Below are 25,536 nucleotides of genomic sequence, written 5' to 3'. Positions count from 1 at the left end.
ATTAGTAAAGACGTCATAGCAGGGCACTTGGAAATGTTTTAAGGCAATCAGGCAGAATGAGCATGGGTTTGTGAAAGCGAGATCATATTTAACCAATTTATTGGAGTTCTTTGAAGGAGTCACATGTGCTGTGGATAAAACAGAACTGGTGGACATGCTGTACTTAGATTTCCAGGAGGCAACTGATAAAGTGCCACATCAAAGGTTAGTGCAGAAAATGAAAGCTCATGGTGTAAGAGGTAACATACTGGCATGGATAGAAAATTGGCTAGCTAACAGGAAACAGAGGGTAGGCAAGAAAGGGTCTTTTTCTGGTTGGCAAGATGTAACATGTGGTGTGCCACAGGGATCAGTGCTGGGGCCTCAACTTTTTGCAACTTAAATGCATAACTTGGCTGAAGGGACCAAAGGTATGGTTGCTAAATTTGCTGATGACACAAAGACAGGTAGGAAAGTAAGATGTGAAGGGGACATAAGGAGGCTACCAAGTGACATAGATAGGTTAAGGAAGTGGGCAAAAATCGGGCAAATGGCGTATAATGTGGGAAAATGTGAAATTGTCCGTTTTGGCAGGAAAAATTTTAAAAAAGCATATTACCTAAACGGTGAGAGTTTGCAGAGCTCTGAGATGCAAAGGTGTTTAGGTGTCCTAGTGCATGAATCACAAAAGGTTAGTAAGCTTGTACACCAAGTAATTAGGAAAGCTAATAGAATGTTATTGCTTATTGTGAGGGGAACTGAATACAAAAGTAGGGATGTTATGCTTCAGTGATATAGGGCATTGGTGAGACCACATCTGGAGTACTGTGTACAGTATTGGTCTCCTTATTTAAGGAAGGATGTAAATGCAGTGGAAACAGTTCAGAGAAGGCTTACTAGGCTAATGCCTAGAATGGGAGGGTTGTCTTATGAGGAAAGGTTAGACAGGTTTGACTTGTATCCACTGGAATTTAGAAGAATAAGAGGCGACTTGATTGAAACATATAAGACCCTGAGGGTCTTGACAAGGTGGATGTGAACAGGATGTTTCCTCTTGTGGGAGAATCTAGAACTTGAGGTCACTGTTTAAAAATAAGGGGTTGCCCAGTTGAGACAGAATCGAGAAGAATTTTTTTCTCTCAGAGGGTCATGAGTATATGGAACGCTCCCCCTCAAAAGGTGGTGGAAGCAGTCTTTCAATATTTTTAAGGTAGAGGTAGACAGGTTCTTGATATAGGTTCTTGATAACTAAGAGGGTAAAAGGTTATAGGGGATAGGTGGGAATGTGGAGTTAAGTTTACAATCAGATCAACCATGATCTTATTAAAAGGTGGAGGAGGCTTGAGGGGCTGAGTGGCCTATTCCTGCTCTTAATTCATATATTCGTGAGTTCATAAGTTGACCTGAAGATAAACATGTATGATGAGATCCTTTATTTTTGGCTGTTTTCTAAGTATTACTTGTGTATACTAAGTGTACAGATAATTACATCAAGCTAAGGTTAGTGATGGGTCCACTGAATCTTCACTAACTGTAATTAATTTGTGCTTTAATTACTTTTGTTTCAGACTGATTTCCTCTAGGCTTTCAGCTGGAGCAGTTTCCGCCCACCCTTAATCTTAGCTTATGCATCTTCGTATCTCACTACTTCTCCTGAGGAAAGTTTATAAAAGAGCATAGCCGACACTCTAGTAGGCATCATCTGCAACTCATATTGGAGAAGCCTTGAGAGGGATTGTCAGTTGGACTGGATTAGTAGATGAGCAGAAATGAAGTGGAGCACACCACCAAAAATGGCTGATGTCAGGCATCAGCCAAGATTCACCAATATTGTCAATATTTTCAAAGACGATATTGTATTCTTTGCTGAAGGTAGTTGTCATTTATTGGTGTATAGCTCTTCTGTAATGATAGTACAGTACTTTGAGACAACCATTTACAATAAATTGTAGTAAACTTCCATTAAAAATTACATTTTTGGACCAACCCTTCCTCAACAACTGTATGTTTTAATGTATTACAGTAGCTAGTACAGCCTGGGTTGTAACAACACCAAAACTGTCAGTTTTCTCTGTCATTACTGTACAAAATCAACAGCAACTTCTAGCGTCTGTCCAATCACTGTTAAATGTCAGGGATACCCTGCTCCTCCATAGGATGCAGATGCAATCAGCACAAAAACGTGTGTTTGACATGCACCTTCAACTTTTCATGCATCATTCTTGCTGTAAAAAACATTTAAAATGTCATGCCTTGTTGAATGAGGTGTGGCTGAGTTTTTAGTGGTGCACTAAGTCACTGGACAACTTTATTATCCCACTGCTGGACAACTTCTCTAGCCCAGAAATAGTGATTTTAGAAGTCTGGATAATTATTCCTCTCCATTCCATGGTAAAAGTTCCATAAATTTTTAAGATTCAATTTTCTTTTAAGTCTGCTTAATAGTTCTATCTTAACCCAGTCATCAGTTTGCTTTTTGCAAATTGATTAAAAAATGAATGATAATAGTGTTTCACACTTCCTGGTTTGATGTCCAGGGAAATTCTTAAATTTGGTTGCTCAGCCTGATTGATGACTTCACTGTTCTTGGTCATCAGAGATCCCCTATTATTGGAACCAAAGGAAAATGGCACAGTAACAGTGGATGCACAGAGCTTTTTAGATCTTTGTGGGCAGCTTTCTTTGAGCTCAGTGGTGAGCATCAACCTTTCACCACTGCCTGCAAAATATGGCCCTCAAATTTCACAGATGACAGAGATGATTACAATTTAATCAGATGCTTCATCAGAGACTAGAATTACTGAAGTAAAGGTTAAAAATATCAATTTTTAATAATTTTAAATGTTTAGTCCTCCTAGAAATAGGCTGAGTAAATAAGCCTTTCACATGGGAGGACAGCATAAGCAGTAACAGACATCCATCAAGTATCCGTGTTGATGGACCTCGCTTTGCAATCAGAACAAATGATCTGGATCATGACCTTTAATTTCCCCATAATGTTAGGTAGCCTATTACATCACATGTTATGGCTCAAGTGAGGAACAACAAAACTGGAAATGTGGCGACAGTTTGGAGCATCAAGTGGTGCTGGGGGTGACACCAACACAACAACATTTGGGGGCATGTCTTAACTGTTAGATTATGTATCAAGTTTTAATTGACAGTACAATTCTTAAGGACTATCCCAGAGTAAACTGCTTCACTCAGTTAAGTCTGAAACTCGAATAGAAAAATTCTACAAAACAAACAATGATTATGATAGAAGCATCATGGAGTAGGCAGCAAATTAAGAGATTGTAAAACTGCATGAAGGACCAGTGCACTAAATGATGCATGACAAAACGGAAGACAGAGTACAACTATGGGGCTCTAATAGAACGAAATTCACTCATGTTATCTGGACTCTGAAACTTTAGGACTTGCTTTCAATACATCAGCTGAAAATGTCACACTGTGAAAAGAAAAACTAAAATACGACAGAATGGAGGCGGAGGCAGAGGCAGAAAAAAAGCAAACAGCCAACACTTTATTTCCCTGCAATCAATGTTCTAGCACTGATAATTGCATATCAAAGATGAACTAGGTTTTTTTTTTAAAGAGGGGTAGCAGGCTCCATTGACAAAAAAACCCAATTTTTCTGACTCTTACAGAAGATCGAACAGCAAATTCCATTTTTAATTGCATTTTTTTTGTTCCAGGGATCAATTCCTAAAAATGAAATATCTGCAGGTCCACCCGGAGTTGGAGATTCTCCCTGGTGAGTCCAGGTGATATCTTTTCTATTGAAGAAGTCCCTTCCTGCTGACGTGAAGGGAACCCTGGTGAATTATGCCTTGCAATGACAAGCTCACCAAGCCTAATTTCAGGTCAATCTGGAGAGACTAACTGCATTCATTTTCCAGCTAACTAAAGGACCAAGTTACCCCTCCCTAATGTCCTTTAACAACTGATCTTTCAGCAAAAAATTACTCCTGGAGTACACCAATAGATCATTCATTTAGCTAATATCTTTAACTTTTTTTTCTGCCTGAGTGTGTGGTGGAGGCAGGTTCAATTGAGGCATTCAAAAGGGAATTAAGACTGTTACCTGAAAAGGAAGAATGTGCTAGGTTATGGGAAGGAGGTGGGGGAATGGCACTTAGTGAGTTGCTCATTTGGAGAGCTGGTGCACACGATAGGCCAAATAGCCTCTTCTGTGCTGACAATTCCGTGATTCTGTCAAGCTCTTGCTGCTACAAAAATGTTGTACTCATCCACTGTAATTAGCCAAAATCTGTACCTGTTATCATAGAAACTGTACAGCATGTATAAAGTAACCAATGTCTAGCAGCAAACTACAATTCAGTAATACAATCAAGCGATTCAGGCAACATCAGAAACCACAAGGATTGAAACTTGGCCAATTTATAATGATCATCTAATCTTTAAGATTGAATTACAGCTCCTACCACACTCCCAACCATCCTTTCTTTTACATAATAAAGTCAAGGCTCCTAGAATTTTGCTGCACCTTCAGGTCAATTTCTGCAGCAGACGACATTTTTGTGTGTTAAGTAAATTGTAATGGAATTTATTCTGGATTAAAATTACAACAGGTTTTTGAGGAAGGCGCTCAGAACAGTAAACTTGCAGTAATCTAATGAGAAATTGGAGCCAGAGTACAGTAGAAACCTGGAATAGGATGGACAATATAGTCAGCAGCAGATTGATGACTTAGGTTATCCAGAAACAGTAACTCTTCAGGGTTTTCACGGAGATGCCCCCTTAATTGGATTGAAGATGGGTTCTTTTTCCAATTAATGGCAATGATGGGCTCTCGAAGCTGGAGGGCCAGCTTGAAAGAAGTAGTGGCTTGCAGGAGATGGCAAGTAACTGAAATGGCGCTTCAACATGGAGGCACCTTCTCAGCAACTTTTTTGAAATTTAAAAATAAATAGTTCCTGCAACTAGCCCACCGCTCTGTGGGGGTTGGGGGAATCCAATCTACAGGGCAGCATGTGGCTGCACCCACACCCAGGCAGGCCTCCTAGCCTGCTACTGGAAGTCGGCCTCCAGGCAGTTAAACCTGTAACTTTGAGAAACTGGAGGAAGACTGGAAAATTCCAGTTGGCCTCCTTTATTTACCATCAGCATGGCTCTTAATGAGCCTAACAGGCTATCGGCAAAAATGGGCAATGCTGAGAACAGGATCGGGAAACCAGCATGCTGGCTGGCACCGATATTTTAGGGCCTTAAAGTTACATTAAAGCAACTTCGAGTAACCCCACCTCATTAGCATGGAAAAGAAACAAGGAAACAGCATTAAATGATGGGCTTTACATAATTTTCAGAGTTCAAAACTGTTTATAACAGTGTGCAAGTCTTTGTCCTCATGGGCATGTCAGTATACACCATACAGCTTTAGGGATCATACAAGTTCTATTGTTGGGAATGTGAGGTTTTAGAAGATGGTTATGTTTTGGACTGTTTCTTTAAGGTAAAAGGAAGTAACGAAGAGCGTCATGAGTCTGCTATAAGTTCTACCTGACAACAAACTGGTGTGGCTTGTTTATCATGGAACCTGGGGGTCCAGGTTAAGACTCATCAAGAGCAAAGTGCAAAATGTTCAAAAGTTGAAAACAAAGGTAGGAATAGCTGGACTGATTGTGGGCAGACTTCCTGTTTCAGTTATTTTGGACACAAACAGAGAGAGATAGATAGATGTCCCATAGAGACAAAGGCTGCAAAGGTCAGCGGAGAAGAAAAGACTGCCGGTCCTCTGCGAGATACCAGGCAGAACGCAGAAGGAAGGATGGTCTCTGGTTGAAGAGAACTCTAAAGACTCTGGAAGTTTTGTCCTGGCGAGACCGGGAGGTGAAATCACCAGAGTAGGCCTTATTGATGATCGTCGATTCAGAAATCTTCCAAAAATGAAGAGAAGTTCCTTTCAACAGTCATGGGACATTATGACTTAGTGAAACGGGGAGCGGGAAGACATGAACCCGTTGGAAGCTGGGAGGACATTTACAAGGGTTATCTCTTTTGTAGTTTAGAGTATAAGTTGCCTACTAAGTAATGTTTAGCCGAGGTTGCTTTTAGCTCATTTGTTACAGTAAACATCTTAAAACTTGAAATCTTGTTGTACAATTCCTTTCAGTTCGTCAGGTAATTCAAATCTTGTTTAAGGTCATCATTCAATGGGTTCATAACAGTATTTATTTTCATATCTTAACTTGCTGATATTAATGGACATTGGTGATCAGATCTAGGATCAATCCATGGATGATACAACATCACTGAAATCTCAAGGCCCATGATATTCAAACAGAACAAGTCAGCAAATAAGAAATATAAGTATTCATAGGATTGACTAGTCAAAACTTTTGCTGGGGCAGGTTAGAGAAATTATACAACAACTTACTTATATACTGCCTTCAATATAATAAAAGGGCCCAATGCTTTTCACAGGCTCATAATAAAACAAAATATAACACCAAACCACATAAGGAAATATTAGGTCAGCTGAGCAAAAGCTTGGTCAAAAGGTACCTCTTAAAGGAGGAAAGTGAGGCAGAGAGGAAGAGAGATGAAGGAAAGCAATTCCAGATCTTAGAATTGGCAAAGGAGGGAACAGCCACCAATGGTGGAGCGGTTAAAATGAGGAATGCTAAAGAGACCAGAATTAGATGAGTGTAGATATCTTGCAGGGTCGTGGGGCTGGAAGAGATTACAGAGAAAGGGAGGGATGAAGCCATAGAACGATTTGACAACAAGTCTGAGAATGAGAGCCATGTGTTGGACAGGGGGTCTGCTCTGGAACCCAAAATGCAGGAATAAAGTAGCACCATCTCATTAAAAAACCAGGACACAGTATTAAATGATGGTCTTTACATGTATTTATGTATTAGCGAAATCATATACAACCCATTCACTCTTCCTTCAGCATACATCTATATACTACAATCAAGTAAATTGTGGTTTGCAGGTGAAGACCCTAAACTGAATGTATTTGAATAGTGTTGCATATTTCTATTTTGCCAAAATGTTCAAATAGGAAAATAGTGAATGTAAAACCAAAGATTACTGCAGTATACCATGTGTACACCATCTACAAGATGCACTGCAGGAATTCACCAAGGCTTTTTTAACAGCACCTTCCAAACTCATGACCAATACCATCTAGAAGGACGGGGCAGCAGATAGATGGGAACACCACTACCTGGAAGCTCCCCTCCAAATCACTCACCATCCTGATTTGGAAATATATCGCCATTCCTTTCCTGTTGCTGGGTCAAAATCCTGGAACCCTCTCCCTAACAGCACTGTGGGTGTATCTACACCACATGGATTGCAGCGGTTCAAGAAGGCAGCTCACCAGCACCTTCTCAAGAGCAATTAGGGATGGGCAATAAATGCTGGCCCAGCCAACATAGCCTACAATCCGTGAATGAATAAAAAAAAACAATATGCAAGCTACATGATATACAATTAAGAAATGCAATTGCTAATTTAGCCAACTTCAGTTTGTAACTTTGGCTACTCAATTGAAGATTACAGCATCAATGGTGAAAGAATGCACTAAAATAATTAGATTAAAGACTGTCCTTTATCCCTACTTCCACAAACACAAATAACTGGTGATTTAATGCATTATGACAATCAATCATATTAGGAAAACATCAACACCCTCCTTCTTTCTCCAGTACAATCTATGGGACACATGGTGATTTTACTGTCTTTTGGTAATATGATTCTCTGGTGCTTTGAACTAGAAAAAGTGCTGTAGCGTTAATCTTCAAGGTTGCAGGGTGAATCATTCATCAATCATGGGAGACATCAGCAGCAGGTTGTATTCTTCCACTTAAGCACTTCCAAAAAACAGCACAAAGGGATGTGCAGAATTTCACTCGTGTCAAACATTAAGTAGTAATACCTCATTATTTACTCTCAAATGTTTTTCAGAGTATCCACATAAACTCCCAAGAAAGTTACAAAGTAGAAAAAAACGTCGATTTGGAGCATTCTGTTTCACACAATTTTTATGTGAAGGTCTGGGAGGTGGGATGGGTGTGAGAAAATATTGGCCAGCCCCAGCAATAAATCATCAGGGTAGGACACAAATCCTGCTCTCATCTCCATTAAGGCCAATTAAATGGGTAAAAAAACTAATTTAGAGCTCATCGGGGGCTGAAGTTCAACATTTAAAGAATCGGCAGGTTACCTGCACCTTCAGAAACTGATCAGCTGAAGGCAGTGGGTAAACAGTTGGAAGCCTGTCCCACCCCAGGGCATTACCCCAGCCACATAAGAGGGGCTTGGGGGACTGCACAGATGGCAGGGGCAGTGGGCACTGTGTCCAAGTTTTGAAGAGGGTTGGCAACTTGCTGGCATCATGGGGGCAAAAGAGCAGGGGATCAGTTGCCTAGGACAATTGGGCAGCCATTTGCCCAAAAGGAAGGCTCCAGCTGCCAACGAAGACACGACTGTCATATATTGGGCTCCTTGACGATGAGGGTTAGTGTTACTGATGCCCTCTTTGCCAAAGCTCGAAAGCCTATTCATTTAACGACAGACATTGCCTTGCGAGGATGGTGGGCATCGAGTCTCGTCTCCAATACTGGATTCTACTAGGTACAGGCTCATCGACTGCACCATTTTAAAAAAATTAATTCATGGGATGTGGGCTTCGCTGGCTGGGCCAGCATTTATGGCCCATCCCTAGTTGCCCTTGAGAAGGTGCTGGTGAGCTGCCTTCTTGAACCGCTGCAATCCATGTGCTGTAGATACACCCACAGTGCTGTTAGGAAGAGAGTTCCAGGATTTTGACCCACAACAGGAAAGGAACGGCGATATATTTCCAAGTCAGGATGATGAGTGATTTGGAGGGGAGCTTCCAGGTGGTGGTGTTCCCATCTATCTGCTGCCCCTGTCCTTCTAGATGGTACTGGTCATGTGTTTGGAAGGTGCTCTTAAAAGAGCCTTGGTGAATTCCTGCAGTGCATCTTGTAGATGGTACACAATGCTGCCACTGTGTGTCGGTGGTGGAGGGAATTAATGTTTTGTGTTTGGGATGCCAATCAAGTGGGCTGCTTTGTCGTGGACAGTGTCAAGCTTCTTGAATGTTGTGGGAACTGCCCTCATCCAGACATGTGGGGAGTATTCCATCACACTCCTGACTTGTGCCTTGTAGATGGTGGACAGGCTTTGGGAAGTCAGGAAGTAAGTTACCCATCCCAGGATTCCTAGCTTCTGACCTGCTCTTGTAGCCACAGTATTTATATGGTTAGTCCAGTTCAGTTTCTGGTCAGTGGTAACCCCCAGGATGTTGATAGTGGGGGATTCAGTGATCGTAATGTCATTGAACGTCAAGGGGCAATGGTTAGATTCTCTCTTGTTGGAGATGGTCATTGCCTGGCAGTTGCATGGCACGAATGTTACTTGCCACTTGTCAGCCCAAGTCTGGATATTGTCCAGATTTGCTGCATTTGAACATGGGCTACTTCAGTATCTGTGGGGTCGCCAATGGTGCTGGACATCGTGCAATCAATCATCAGCGAACATTCCCACTTCTGACCTAATGATGGAAGGAAGGTCATTGATGAAGCAGCTGAAGATGGTTGGGCCAAGGGCATTACCCTGAGGAACTCATGCAGTAATGTACTGGAACTGAGATGTCTGACCTCCAACAATCACAAAAATCTTCCTCTGTGCTAGCTATGACTTCAACCAGTGAAGTGTTTTCTCCCTGATTCCTACTGACTCCAGTTTTGCTAAGGCTCCTTTGATGCCACACTCGGTCAAATGTGGCCTTGATGTCAAGGGCAGTCACTCTCACCTCATATGCCATCAAGATAATCAATGACCAGCCAGTGAGATGTATCATCAAAAAGGACTTCCACTGCCTCAACATCCAACTGGCCTGCCAGCACAACAAGAGCTTTCTCCATGTGTATGCTTGTTTTCTGGCAGTTGCTGTGACTCCTTCATCCTCCGGCAGTCCAGGCTGCCTCAAATCTTCACTCCAACCCCGAAGGGTCTGGCCAGATCCTAGGGTGCAAGGGAAATCCCTTGAAGAAATGGTCACTGACCCCTCCACTGGAGCCCCAGACAGAGGCAATACAACCAATGCCAGCTGCCCAGCAGGACAAACACTGAGCAATTCTGGTGCCCCATAGTACACTCTTACAAGGGTCTCTGTCATTGTGGCGCTCTGCTGAGCTCTCTATAACATGATTTTTCAGAAAGGCATGGGCTTTGAAGATGGTCAGACCCTGGAAAGGAGACAGCTCATCAGAGGCAGAGCAGAAGGAGGAGGAGGAGGAGGAGGAAGAGGAACTGGAAGTGGAGGGAGATGATGCTGAACAGAGGTGTTCCTGCTGTATAACAAGGTGTCCTCCTCCTGCCACCCTCCAGGACCTCCTGCTCTCTCTCAGTCTCCACCATTAGATTGATGTTGGCATCAATGAAACGAGGGACAGCTCTGCCCTAAGTGCCTCACTGATGGCTGCTGTGGGGTGTCTGAGTCTCACAAATCATCTGACCCACCTCATTCCTGCTCCCAATGGCTCTAATTGGACAGGAAACCAGTGTGCATACCAATTATAGGCTCACCTCTGTGAAAATCTAAACTTTAATCAGTTTCCCGCTAGAGACAGGTTTCTGACCCAAAAACAGACTGGCTCCCATTTCCTCCCCTGTGGCGAAAATTCAGCCCTTGATATTTGGCATTGTCATAGGTATTGAATTAATCCCATCAAGATACAATTGCAATAAGTGCTATTTGTCCCAAAGCAGAAGTCTGGACGATCAGCATCTGTATGGAAGTAGCAATATGCTAAATAAAAAGGGACGGCGATATTAAATTTTGATGGCCAAGTAAAGTGAAGGTGAACACCAGTATGGATGCTGAAAATGACTACACAATTGTCAGCAACCTCTTTTTCTGCAACTCCTCAGTGTTCATTCTACACAGTGGGCAGCGTAGGCATGATATTCAATTGTAGGATACACACAGCTGAATCTTATCTCCTAATGTGGTACTATCAGATCGACATGATTTTATGAACTTTCCTCAACCACAGAGCAGGGTCCCATTTAGTAATACCATTGCACTAGGATTGTATTTTTTCCCAAAATCAGGCAAAAAGTCACTTGTTTTTATAGATTTATACAATTGAAGATAAACTGTACCTACTAATTTTCTTTTGAACAATATCTTGAATCATGTGGCTCAGTTATTCTAGTGTTAAGCGAATTAGACACCTGCTTCAAGAGCTTGATTTGAATTTCCAGTCTTGATTGTAGGAACTGAGTTATGAGTCATGGGCATGCTGCCAAAGAGACAACCAGCTGGCTGGAAAGCTGGCAGAGGTTCAGAAAGTGCATTTGCACCAACAGATATAGAATGGTGTGCACAACGACTACCAAAATGTCCCATGCTCCAAGCCTTACAACTGAAGGAATTGAAGAACAACTTAACAGTTTGGCATTAAGAGTTAACTGGGACAGGAGAACAATTTCCAAAAAGGGTTTTTTTTAAGGAAAAGAGAACAATAATATTTTAACAATGAAAAAACATGCTTTCAAAAACCTATAAAACAACAGATGAAAATGCAAATGATTATCAGGCAGAAAACGGTTGACCAGTGAATGGCCCTCACGTGAGGTCCAAAGTAAAACAGCATAAGTGGTACTCATGCTGATCTCATAGATCACAGTTTCAAAGCGGAAATCAGGCATACAAATCTCCAAAGCTGTGAAAGTCACCTCTAAAGCCCGGGCATCCTTTGGATCCACAGTTAAATTCCGAAGGCCAGTTTAGTATCACAGTAATTGAATGATAAGCACATTTAAATGGTCAATCCACCTATTCCAAAGGGCTGCTCACATGCAGTCTAACGCAGTGTGGTTAAGTGCAAAAGTTGATAGGTTGGAGTTAACTTTCCAGTGTGCTGTCAATTTCCATGCTTTTAACCCCCATGTGCTCCTGCAGTTAAAATTCATAAGGTAGAAACCAGCTAATAGCTGGAGCTTCTGAAACTGGAGTGTAATAAAATGATAACAATATATAGGAGTGATGACTAAAAGCAACAATTAGATCAGTTCTGTTGTAGGCAGCTATAATGCCAAAAGCTGAGATCATTCATTTAACAGTTAGCAAAAAAAATGATCCCGTTACCAACTCAAGCAGATGCTTGAATACTCCAGGGTCTCTGGTAGCAGTTAATTGACTGCATGCTTGAACAATTTTCAGGACCATGACAGGACAACATGGGAAGAACACAATCACTAAGAGATAGTTAAGGAAAGCACAAATTAATTTGCACATGACTTTTCTTGTACTAAAATAATTAAACCACACAAAAAGCCATAATGTTTCATATATGGAAACAGGTATAACTGAAAATTCCAACTGTGAATGTTTTATTTCAAGAGGCAACTTAACTCATGGTATGATATCACCAGTGAGAAAAGAATATTTGGAAAATAAAGAAGCCAACACACAACAACTGCTCCTCATAATAATCACAATGGGAAACTGGGACTCCCAGCTGGAAGATCAAATCACAGTCTCAAATGAATACAGTTCTACGATACGGTCCATGATAGGGAGAGAAAAACGACATGCAAGTATGAGATAAGATGTATCAGAGATTGGCCAAGATATAAAAGGTTGTTTAATGTATCTTAATGGATTTTCTCTCTGTACTCACACTTTTAACTTTGAAAAAATCCCATTTAAAACAGATAACCTAAAAATAGCTTCTACAATTGCATGCTTTAAAATGTTACTGTTCATTTTGCATAAAGGTTACAAGAAAAAAAGGCCACAGATGTAGTATAACTGATAAGATATCTAATAAAAAGTCACCAAGCATACCCAAGTCCTAAAAATAATAAAAATAAATCACAGAACTATTAACGGAAGATACAAACAGCACTTTCCACACAATTCCAGTAGCCTTCAGCAAGGTATGTAGTCAATGCTGGGGTGAAGGATATCAAGGATGCTCAAGAGGTCTGAATTGGAAGAACGTAGAGTTCTCAGAGGACTGTAAGGCTGGAGGAGGTTACAGAGATAGGGAAAAGCAAGGACAAAGAGGGATTTGAACATAGGGATGTTACTGGCCAGGCACCTAATGCAGCCCAGAAAGCACAGGGATGAGGGTGAATAGGACTTGGTATGGGTTAAGATATGGGCAGAGTTTTGAATGAGCTCAAGTTTACGAAGGGTAGATCATTGAGCCAGTCAGCACAGCATTAGGATAGCTGAGTTTGTAAGAACAAAAGAATGGATGAAAATTTCTGCAGCAGACAGGCTGAGGCAGGATAGAAGACAGGCATTATCACAGAGGTGGAAGGAGGCAGTTTTGGTGATGGAGAAGATACACTGTCGGAAGCATACGTCAGGGTCAATTAGGGCACCAGAGTTGCAAACGGTCTGCTTCACCAGAATTGCGAACCGTCTGCTTCAGCTTCTAACAGTGGCAGTAGGGTGCTGGAGGATGGAATCAATGGCATGGGCTGAAGGCAATGAATTTGGCCTTCCCAATATTTAATAACTGCTATTGATTGCTTCTGTAAGTGATTAACTGCAAATAAACCTGTCTGGTAGTTTATTCTGCTGTGCAAATGCTACCTGTAAATCCAGAGACAATAAATTGATTCACTATTCACCTAGGACATGCTATCCCATGGGAGCTGGCTTTTCGTTTTGTATGCAATGAAGTCTCTGAAGCAGAAATCTAAACTGTAGAAGTCCCTTTCCATCTATTAAAAGTTTAAGGGATAAATTAACTGTCCACACGGACTCAGCCATCCCCAACCTGCCAGCCAGAGAAATCCTGACCTCAAGCAATTTGGATAAAAATAAGAATTGTTATTGGTGTAGTAAAAAGGAGTGCACAAAAATTCTTGGATTAGGGCTTTTTGCCAGCATTATGAATGTTGGTGCTTCAAAGATGATTAGGTTCCTTTCCAATAAATTCTCAGCAGTGGCCCAATTTGTGCAAAATAAAACTGTGAATCACAAGACTTCTTTGAACAAATATCCAAAGATGAACTTTTTCTTTTACTCCGGAGTGATTGCTTTCAGAACGTTAATTCTAATATCAGCAGCAACTCACCTGCTTATGAGCATGGTCATAAGAATTTATGTGGTTGTCAAACTCGTGATGTTTTTGGTACTGCTTATCACACAATTCACAGTAAAAATTCGCTCTCAGGTCTTCTAAAGCCTTTGCAATTGCCTTTTCTTTTTCAGCATAATCCTGAGAGAGAGAGAGAGAGAAAAAAAATATCAATATGTTGCACCATGAAAAGGTCAGAAACATTGCAATTGTACTTCCTCAGTAGTTACAGAGTGGCAGTTCTTGTCAGTACACCTGTCAACATTTAATATCTTACAAAGGCAGCTTAGGGCATATAAATAATAAATCATTGAGTTTTAACGATTCAAGATTTAATTTTAATAGCAACATCGCTTTGTAAAACTGTAAAAGGCTGACAGTGATCCTCATAGGTTTGGCCATCCGGAATAGGATCTTGGATGCATGCCAGAACTCCCCAATTGTGTAAATGAAAGACTCATGATGCTTCAAAGACAGCACAGTCATAATCAATGCGCCACCGTCATCAGCCCTTATATCCTGACCCTTGACTCTGATGAAGATGTTAAGGAAAAGTTCTACTCTGACCTCGATGAAGTCCTCAGTGCCATCCCAAAAGATGGAAAGATCATCATTCTGGGGAACTTTAATGCCATGGTTGATCATGACTCTGAGGTCTGAAGAGAAACCATTGGGAAAAAACAAGGTGGAAAAAAGCATTGCAAATGGTGTCCTCCTGCTGACAAAGTGTGCTCATCATGGCCTCATTATAACAAATACCCTTTTCTGCCAGAAAGACAAATACTAAACCAGATGGAGGCATCCTAGATCAAAGCAATGGCACCTCCTGGATTTTGTCATTGTTTGAGTCAGAGGTTTAAGTGATGTCTGTGTCACTCAATCCATGCAAGGAGCTAATGCATGGACAGATCATCGACTTGTTCAATCGGTAATGAACATCCACCTAGCACCAAGACATAACAAGAACCAAAAGTCAAAGTGGAAGAAGATCAATGTCTCAGCCCTAAAGTAGCCTGACCAAAGAGAGGAGTACTTAGCATAGCACACAACCAATCTGGAAAATCTTCACACATCCAACTCAATTTCAGAAGTGATATCAAGTACGTCAACAACTCCACAAGTCAACAAAAGTCCTAGTGTACAGGGCAGTTGTCGTCACCACACTCCTGTACTGTTGAGACCTGGACTGTGTATCAGCAACACTTAAGAGTGTTAGAGAAATTCCATCAGTAATGCCTCAGCCACATCTTCTGAATTCAAGAGACCACAGCTCTGTAAGAAGGTGGGGAGACTGCTGAACAAATGCTAGTGTCCTTCTTGAAGCCAGCTCCACATGCATTTAGGCAAACCACCTGAAAAATCAGCTACAATGGATTGGACATTGTCAAGATTGCAGCAAAGTGTCTTCCCTGGCAGATCATGTTTTCTCAATTCTCAAATGGGGAGAACAAAATAAAATGCTACAAAGACACTCTGAAGCTTTCCTTGAAGCACTGCGGCATTAACATTAATGACTGGGAGGAGCTTACTACCAATCATTAAAAATGGCGACAGTTCGTCCATAAAGCTGCATCATACTTTGAGTGCAAACATTTTAATGATGAGGCAGAGAGATGGCAGAGAAGAAAAGAAAAGGAAGCAAACCCCAAATTCTGGACTGCACTACTTTATGGGACACCCTGCCCTATGTGCCCAAAGATCTGCAGGTCTAGAATCAGCCTGTTTAGTCACTTGGAGACCCATGGCAGACTCGCGACCTTGAGGAGACATCATCCTCGAATCAAGAGACAGCTGACAACCTTTTGAAAACATTATAAAATTATGATTTCCCTCACGGATGTTTGTGCTCCAGGTGTATAGCAGATTGTATTTTATAACAATCTGAGCAATGTGTGAAATCTCAAACAATTTAAACCATAAAATAAATTTGGGGGAATGAAGCATGGTATGTTAGTTGGACATGAAACATTTTATTATTCTAGAAACAGTGACAACAGCAAACACCCTCAGGTCAAATACACGATACCAATAAGCAAAGAAAAAAGCTTCTATTCTCTGCCATAGAAGTGTAGCTAAACCAGGGGGTTCCCAAACTGAGAGTCACAACCCTGTGGGGTTGTGAGCTCTGAGGCTGCAATAGCGGCCGTGGAGCTCAGAATGAGTTTTGACAGTCGTGAAGCCCTATTAAACGTTCGTGTTTTCTTTGTTGTTGGGATTAATTGCCTGGTCTCTGAGGCCCAGTTGCTGCAACAACCACACTTGTAAAAAAGGTGGGTCCTTTGCTTTTTTCAGGCCAAACCCAGCAGTTTTAAACAGCCCATCACCCCACTTTCACTCTGGGGTCATACAAAATCTGAGGCATTAAAATGGGGTCACACTGGGAAAAAGCTTGAACAGGACTGTGCTATACCCTCATATAAGGCCCCATATTCCAAGTTTCTCTGTTTCCAACACAAACACCCTTCAAAATTAGCAATTTTATGCCAACTTGTTCTGAACTGTGAACAGCTTTCAATCAAGAGCCTGCAGCTACTGTGAAATCGACTGAGAATGTGCAAACTCGTATTACGGAAGGTCCTGACAACCAGGAGAGGGAAAGTGAGAGAGACTTTCAGATGAGCTGCTTGGACTTGCTTTTGAATTTTGGTTTCAGAGATCAACTACTCTGCCACTGAATTCCTAAAATGCTTCTGAAAAAAATGAAATCTACAGTAACAGAACAAACTTAGCAGCCAATAGGGAGCACAGGATACAGTAAAATTCAAATAAATCAATGCATTCCTTAGTCCTATCAATTCAGAGTTTAAGATTTAATATCTTTACCAGGTAATTAATGATACAATATATATGAAGACTATAATCTCGAATTATTTAGATACAATAAAAAGAGAATCGGCCTGCTTTCTTTAAAACATCAGGCTCTGTTTTCTAGAATGGCTCCGATAAAGAAGTCTATCATTTAGGAACCATGAAACACTACAAGCATCTGCCAAATAGCAGGATCATTCTAAAAACATTTGCAGTGTTGTTAAGGACTAGCCATCTTATTCTGTGACAGATTTATTAATACATCCAACTGAGTGGCAACTCTAAAATTCATTGTGTTAGGAAAAGTTCCGCTATTTTCATAGGAAACCTTTAACCCAAGCACATTTTAAAAAACATACAAGCTGCTTCTTCACCTGTACCACTTACACTTTTTCTAAAAAATTATAAGACATTTCTTAAAGCTCAGAATGAAATTACTAAATTTCAAACCAGAGCAGCATCTTTCGTATAAACGACCAGCTCTTTGGCAAAACTTGTACTACTATTGTTATAAAGAACTCTGAAACAGAAATTTGAAAACAAGCAAGATCTTCTGTCCACTTAAAAGAATTTGCATTGCCTCAGGAGAGACTTACAAGGAGTCTGTACTGAGAGGTAGTCTAGTATACTAAAGTATTGAATTGTTTAGGGATAAAACTTTTCATATCACCAGCTAAAACAGACAATAAAGCACACAAAAACATTGCTCTATGCAGCAAACATGGGTTGAAAGCAATGAAAGCATAATTAATGTAATTCTACTGGGTTGATATTGAGTCAATTTCCAGACATAGCCATTCAATACAGTATTACATCACCTCACAGGGTTCAAATGTCCAACTTTTTCTTAATTTATCAAGCACTTACTATGTGCTAAGCATTTTGGTATTCAAACAATGGCATAAGGATCTTGTTTCTCAATCTGTTTTGCCAGATAAGGAATATTTGGAGTAGATAACTGAAGTGCATATATATAAGGATAGCATGATTGAATCACATAATGACCATTTTCATTCCCAGAATTAAGCACAGATTAAGAAGGTTGCGAACTGGTAACTTGCACCAGTGCACAAATCATATTTTGAGTTTGTAAATCACAAAAGCTTGAATTGAGATGGAACTGCTGACCCAACTTGTACAAAACCAGACAATTAATTTTTAAGAAAAGTATTCAATAGCAGCTAGTGCAATGACTGCACAACTGCTGATTGGAATCAAAGCCTCCATTTGGAAAATACACAATTCGTGCATGATTAAGCCAAAAGTAACACAAACAATGCATGCATACTAATTAATTTCTCAACTTAAAAACAGTGAAAACTGAAGTATCATGAACAGCAAGTGAGCAATCTCAAGATGTTTTCTAAGAATTCTCCTGCTGCAACAAAAAACCTATAAATTTAAAGTGCATTGCAAATGTTCCTTTGTGGAGTCTGCAAGAAATCTATCCACTAAGTGAAACAGAAGTAGATACATTCCTCTGAAGTGATGAAGCAAGAGATCGATGCCTTGGAGCCCGTCTGGTTAGCAGTATTGACATCAATGTTTCATTCAAGCAGTCTTTTTAAAAACAAAGCCAATCTTGACTTTTGTTCAGTTGAGGTAAAGCACTGGTTACAGTCAACTTAGAGTCAGAGTTATACAGCACAGAAACAGGCCCATCATATCCATGCTGGCCATCAAGCACCTATCAATTCTAATCCCATTTTCCAGCACTTGGCCATTAACCCTGTATGTTATTGTGTTTCAAGTGCTCTTCTAATTATTTCTTAAGTGTTGTGAGGAAAGATAACAGAATTCCTTCCCTAAAGAACATCCGTAAACATATGGGTTTTTACGATAATTTCATGGCACCTTTACTGAGACTAGCTTTCAATCCCAGTTTTTTTCAAATTAATTAATTGAACTAAAATTCCACCAGCTGCTGCAGTGGGGTTTGAACCTGTGTCTACAAAGCATTAGTCTGGCCCTCTGGATTACTGATCCAGTGAAATTGCCACTTCACCATAGTCTCCCCTTGAAAGCATGAAAAACGGTCTACGAGTCTGATAGCCAGAAAAGGGAGCAGATTTAGTGGTATACACCACCCAAGAGTCATCTTACATATACCCAACTTGCAAAATCTGAATTGGTTACAGAGTTCTTGAGCGGGAGTTGGGGGTGGAGTTGTTGACCAAGTAGGGAAGGTGGTAAGAGTTGTCAGCAGGGGCGGGGGGGGGAGGAGAAGGGGGCTGAGAGTATTTGCTGACAGGAGGGAGTTTTAAAACTGCTAGTTTTTGCCCTGAAAAAAGCCAACGCCCACTCTTCTGCAGGCTGTGGTTGCAGCTGCAATAGAGCCTCAGAGAACACACAATTAAGCCAAGCCCATGGACAGAAAAAAATGAACATTTAAAAGGGCTTCTTGGCTGTCAAAACTCAGTCTGAGCTCCACGACCACCATTGCTGCCTCAGAGCTCGCAAAGCCAAAATCTTGTCCTGTGTCCTGCTAGGGGTTATATTGCACAGTTTGGGATCCACTGCTTTACCACTTCCTATCTCTTGCAACATTCACAGAAATCAGACTTAAGAGGCAAAGAACTCCATTGCACAATTAGACATCAATTTGTCCAGGTAGTGCTTGCTTAATGTCTCTAGGCTATAAAAAATTAAGGGATTGCTGATTTATTTTATGATTTTAAAAATTGGCAAGCTTTTCCCACCTGCTGTCTGGTCACAAAATTGGCCCCATGTTTCCAATGTACTCCAGTCACAGCCCTATTATTATAATTTATACCTCATCTCCCCCATGTGGAAATCCCTTTTGATAACATAGCTGTCTGTCGTAGTATTTTTGACATCGCTGGAATGGGCTTCTCTTGATTAAAAGCAATATCTTATATTGGAGATGATCAAAAAGCCTGGTCAATGAGGAGGGTCTTAATAGGCCAGGCAGAGGAGAGACTTAGAGAGGGAATTAGCTTAAGCAGCTCAAAGCATGGCCATTATTGATGGGCAGCTGCACAGAATGAGTAGACAAAAAAACCAAAGTCAAATGAGAGCTTGTTGACAAAAAGTGGAGTGGAGAGGAGAGGTAATGCAAAGAAAAAAGCAGTATAGGTCTGAGGGAGGTTACAGAGCTAGAAAATTCATGAGGGGATACAATTACAGTTCGGGTGGAGTGCTAGTTGATGCACTTGAGATTTGAAATTTAAATTTGTTGGACTGCAGGTCAATGAGAGCATGGTAGGAAGCAAACAGGATCTAGGTTTACTCGGAAAGAGGCAGCAAGCCTTGGATGAGCTGAACTTTTCAGGCAGTGAGCACAAAAATCAAGGCTGATATTCCACTGCAACACTGAAGGAGTACTGCACTGTCAAACGTGCAGTCTTTCAAATAAGACTTTAATTCAAGGCCCCATCCGATTGCGCATGTGGAAGCAAAAAACCCTATGACACTATTCCGAAGAGGAGCAGGGGAGTTATTTCTGGAGTTCTAGCCAATTTTTAGCCCTCAATCAACATTACAAAAAAAGGTTATCTGCTCATTATCACATGTGCTGTTTGTGGGAGTTTGCTGTGTGCAACTTGGCTGCCGCATTTCCTACGTTACAACAGTGGCAAATTTCAAAAATACTGCATTGGTTATAAAGTGCTTTGAATCATCCGACAGTCTTAAAAAATGCTATATAAATTCAAGTCTTTCTTTATTTCAATGGGAGGTTGGCTAGAAGAACATTAGAATAGTTAAGTCTGGAGATGACAAAGGCTTGGACAATGGATTTGGCAGCAAATGAGCTGAGGTACAAATGGAAATAAGCTATTTTATGCAAGTGGAAGTGGCAAAAGTCATGACCGGTAGAAAACCAGCCAAAATATCAAGCACAGGTCTTCATCACTAACGAACAGGTAGATAAAATTCCTGACCCAGGCTGCATGCTAAACAGGAGGATAGAAATTCACTGTAGTAGCCAGCAAATGATCTAACAAATAAGACACCAAAATGATAAGTTATTCCTTAGAATAACTTAGCCAGGGGTGCCCAAAGCTTGAAACCTTGTGCCCTCCCTGCAGTGAGTTTGATGGCAGGGTCATTTAATCAGGAGGGAGGGTGGCGGCTAGGGACTCCAGCTCCTCCCACCTCCATTCCAATTAAGTTCGTAGCAGAGAAGTCCATGGATGGCCTTCCATCCTGCTACTGGTATTAACCCAGTGGCAGGCAGGTGACTTGCCATGAAGGAAGCACAAAAAGCAAACCCATGTCAGGGGCTGGGGGATTGTGGGGGAGGGAGCCCATCATTCAAAGGCACCCAATGTTTGATCGAGGGGCCCAGCATCAGGAAGTGAGAGGTGAGGGGGAAATCTACTGTGGGCCACCTACCTGCCCTTGCTGCTGACCTCCTCCTGCACTCACCTCTGGTCTGGGATCCAGCAACAAGCCTGGGCATCAGGTCAGTGTCATACCAGTGGCAGCCACCACCTCCCCAGTAGCACTCCTGTTCAATAGAGCTGCCGGCCTCTGATTAGGAAGAAACTCTCAGCAGATGAGGCTTCCATCTCCAGGATCTCAGGCCAGCATTGGGCCTTCCCCTATCAAGTGCCTGAGTGGAACAAGATGAGGCGAACCTTCCCAAAAAGCAGCAATGTGGTTCTCTCGCTAGGTCTCCAGCTGGCAGTTGAGACCCCCTATCACCACCTCAAGATTCTACCTAAGGTTATTTGCTGAGGATATCTTAATTGTTCTGGCATATAGTTTACTCATTTATTATTTTCAGGGTTTGCAAAAATTAATTGCAATACTATTACAATATTAGATTAATATTGTAGGAACTTCTGCAAGGACTGTATATTCATGGATGCATGCACATGACAATCATTGCACCACTTCATAATCTTGGCTTTTGGATTGAAATTTTTCTACTGCATGTTAAAACACAAGTCTGACTGATTCGCACAGCTAAGTCATAAATCAACCTGCCGAGATGTAAACTATAATCGCATTTAATTCTCAAAAGACCATGCACCCATATGCCTACACTATATTGAAGTTTGTACAAATTTATCGAAGGCTTCTCATGTTATTACAGGGACAATGAAAATAAATAGATCAGATAGCCTTCATAAATTTCATCAGAAGGAACCCTTCAAGTAAATATATACAATCTTAAGTTTGCATCACCTTTGCTGCAAGATCTCATTGCTTTTTTTTAAAAAATTGGGATGACAAAAAAACCCAAAATGACTGACACATCCATCTTCAGCATACCTAGAATGACATTATTTTTAAAAGTAACTGTTACACTTTGTTTGAATGCCATTATGGATTGTCAAGTTTTCCATACTCACCAAGAGGAATCCAAATGTCTTGCTCAAAAAGTTAATGAATTTAAACAAATGCAATTTCACAAGCAATTCAATACTTTTGCTAAATTGTTAAGAAGTGGAATGCTATTTCAAGTAGTATTACAATATTAATTTGGAACTGGGGTTTTCTCCACAGGCACAAATGGGAAGTTGTACCTGAAGTTTAGCCCATTTTGCCAATTTTGATGAATACCCAAGTACCCTCTTAATCTCAAAGATACACCTGAACTCACCCAAAATTGGCATACATCAGTGCAAACGAGCAGAGAAAAAATTTCAACTCATTAACTGTCATTCATGTACATCAGGCACAAGCTTTTTAAGAAGCTGAAGTCATAGCTGAAGTCATAAACCCCTCATCGCCCAAAACAAAGGAATTAATAACCAAGATTTAAATTGCAGTCCCTGCCTAGAATAAAGCTGCATGCATCTTTGCATGGAAAACTACTGCATCTTAAGGTCATCCTTATTATTTATGGGTTTTTAAATAACTACAGCTTCCTGGTTCATTGTTGATATTTTAAGCTCATTCAAAAGAAAATCCTTCCACATTGCATCTTGAGGCACATGATCACCAAAACATTTTGGGAATATGATGCTAAATCTTGAAGAAACTTGTAAACATTAATGATCAAATTTTTCTGTTGCTTTATATTCAGAATATACTCATCATGACAATGTCACAATCCTGCCGCGCCCTTCTCCATTTTCCAACTGGAGCTCATTTTCTACAGCTGACTGTACAGCACTCAATAACACATTCATAGAGCTCTGTAGTTTTATGAAAGTACAAACGTCTTAAACAAAATGAAATAACCTTTTTCAACTTAACATTTCTATGAATTACCAGCATTTTAAGTATACTCACAGTGCAACGACTTGCAGCTTTTGTATGAGGCCTAGTCTTTTCATTCCTAACTAAAACTGATTTCACATTTAGGATTTTCCAATATCTTGTATTCCACTATTGCGAGCACATTTACATAAAAACATAGTAAAAACAAACTGATCATTGCCCTGTAGCTTCTTTAGGAAGGAAAATCTTGCACATCATGGAGCCGAGGGAGGTCTCTTTCAATTTCCATTAATGGGCTGGTCATTAACAATGCCATGGAGGTACTGTAGAACTACCAGCTCTGGTATTGAAATCCTGAGTCTGTCACAGAGGGTTGGTTGACTGTTCCAACCTTTCATTGCCACATGGGTCATCCAGGAACCATCACGATGCCACGGAATTGATACAGCATAGGAGGCCATTCGGCCCACTGTATTTGCACTGGCTCTATGAATGAGCAATTTAACTGCCATTCTCCTGTCTTCTCCCAGTAACCCTGCACATTCTTCCTTTTTAGATAATACTGCAATTCCCCCTTGAATGCCTTGATTTGAACCTGTCCTCACCACACTGTCTGGCAGTGAATAACCACTCACTGCATGAAAAAGTTTCTCCTCATGTCTGCATTGCTTCTTTTGCCAATTAATCTCAAATCTGTGCCATCTCTTTTGCCACCCTTCCACCAGCGGGAACAGTTTTCCCATCTATTCCGTTCAGACTCCTCATGATTTTGAATACCTCAATCAAGTTCTCACAACAGGTGAAGATCCTAAGAAAAAAGATGGCAATTATTCAGTTCTTCCACTGACAGTATATTACCTGCACCTGAATGTAAAGCCTATATAATTATGAAGACATTTTATAATAGAAACACAACGGTTTCTTTAACATAATGAAAATATCGGCCAGATTTTGTGGTCAGTGGCAGGGGAAAGGCTCTTGCCACTCCTCAGGAAATCTGTGGCACCTGTGAGCAGGACAAGTAACAATGTGACTTTTCAACTATTCAGAATGAAGAATCCTCACTGAGGTATGCAGGCCAATAAATAATAATTAGAATATTAAATGAGTAAAATCATGTACAGAAAATGAAAAGAGGCAGAAATAAAGATGGGATTGAGGGGTATGTAAGAAACACAAAGAAAAATTAAAAAGATTATATGTAATTTATCTATACTATATATAATAAACATTTAAAATCTCCAAAACTAATTCACTTATGAAGGAATGTGGCTTCACAATTGTAAAATTTTCAGTGCTAGAGAGGTTTCTTAACAGTAATTAAACGGTCATTAAAAACTCATTTACATCTGAAAACACCAGCCCGAACTCCCAACTTTTTAGTGGGTAACTAGTGGGGTAATTACAGAAACTTCATGCTCTAACATGGATTTTAGCACAGAGTCTACAAGCAAAGTTCTGGTATAGCACAGCCTGCAGAGCACAGGATAATTTTGACAGCAACTTCCAGGTTTCTTCAATTAATGGCACATCGGATTTTGGAAGTTGCTGTTTCATTTACTCCATAATAATTGTAAGTGTCCAATAGCCTCATGGTTATTTTCATGGAAAAATCCGGACAATCAGTATTGCGAATTAATAGTTGATGGCAACTTTCTGCTAGATTTCTGTGGTGAGTCTGTAATCATCAAAACAGATGGAAATATTCCTAAATCACTCGCCCTAAACATCTGAAGGCTGTATCGGTTAACTTCTGTTAATTGGCACATGATGCAGGCTGATGTATCAGCTCTGAATGAAGTAGGTTCTCCAGCAAATTTTCCAGGATAACAAAAGTAAAAGCCACAAAAACTAATTCATGTCCAGTTCTGCCAACACAAAAATCTGTTTATCTACATCCATACTAGGCAACTAAAGTCCCAACAATGAGGAGAAATCACCCAACTTTGAACCATCAAATTTTACATTCATGCTAATTGTGTCCTTATTTCCTGTATAGCAGAGTCACGAGTAGTAATCTGCATGCATGGGTCTGGATATGATACATTGCCAACTTCATCACCAAAGCTTAGCAAGATGTTAAATTAACAAATGTAACAACTTAAACATGTCACAAAATGTATTTCAAAATATGATGCTGAAGAGAAGTGATGAAAATATGCTACACAGTATGCAGTATGGCTTGGAAGGCTCGTTATAAGTTACCACTATAGCTGACATTTTTATAATTTACAACCACATGTACTCAAGTCACAATTTCAAACTACACATTTTCTTTAATGAAGTACGAAATACTTTATGGAGAAGTGTGATTTATACCTATGAAATAACTGATCTGAACAATGAAAGCCAAGTCAAAGAAATCAATAAGCTGCATAAAGATTTAGTGCTGATGAAAGGGAGAACAAGACAAAAGCTACAGCTCAATTTCCAATGCAGCACAATCGGTATAAAATTTTCAGGCAACAGATGTTCCAATTTGTTTGCAGAGGTGACATGAATAAGT

The 25,536-nt window shown here is 40.5% G+C and overlaps 1 protein-coding gene across 5 annotated transcripts in view; it reads right to left on the bottom strand.

The window, feature by feature from the left end:
* Positions 1-25,536, bottom strand: part of gpatch8 (G patch domain containing 8) — a 196,523-nt gene that overhangs the window by 13,089 nt on the left and 157,898 nt on the right. For all 5 annotated transcript variants that reach the window (XM_041173768.1, XM_041173772.1, XM_041173770.1 and 2 more), the window contains one exon: positions 14,085-14,228. In XM_041173768.1, coding sequence (XP_041029702.1) covers positions 14,085-14,228 — 144 coding nt within the window. The remainder of the gene's footprint in view (positions 1-14,084; positions 14,229-25,536) is intronic.

This window comes from Carcharodon carcharias, chromosome 23 (assembly GCF_017639515.1).
Source record: "Carcharodon carcharias isolate sCarCar2 chromosome 23, sCarCar2.pri, whole genome shotgun sequence".
Classification (NCBI taxonomy): Eukaryota; Metazoa; Chordata; class Chondrichthyes; order Lamniformes; family Lamnidae; genus Carcharodon; species Carcharodon carcharias.
This window is presented reverse-complemented; position numbering and strand designations above follow the sequence as displayed.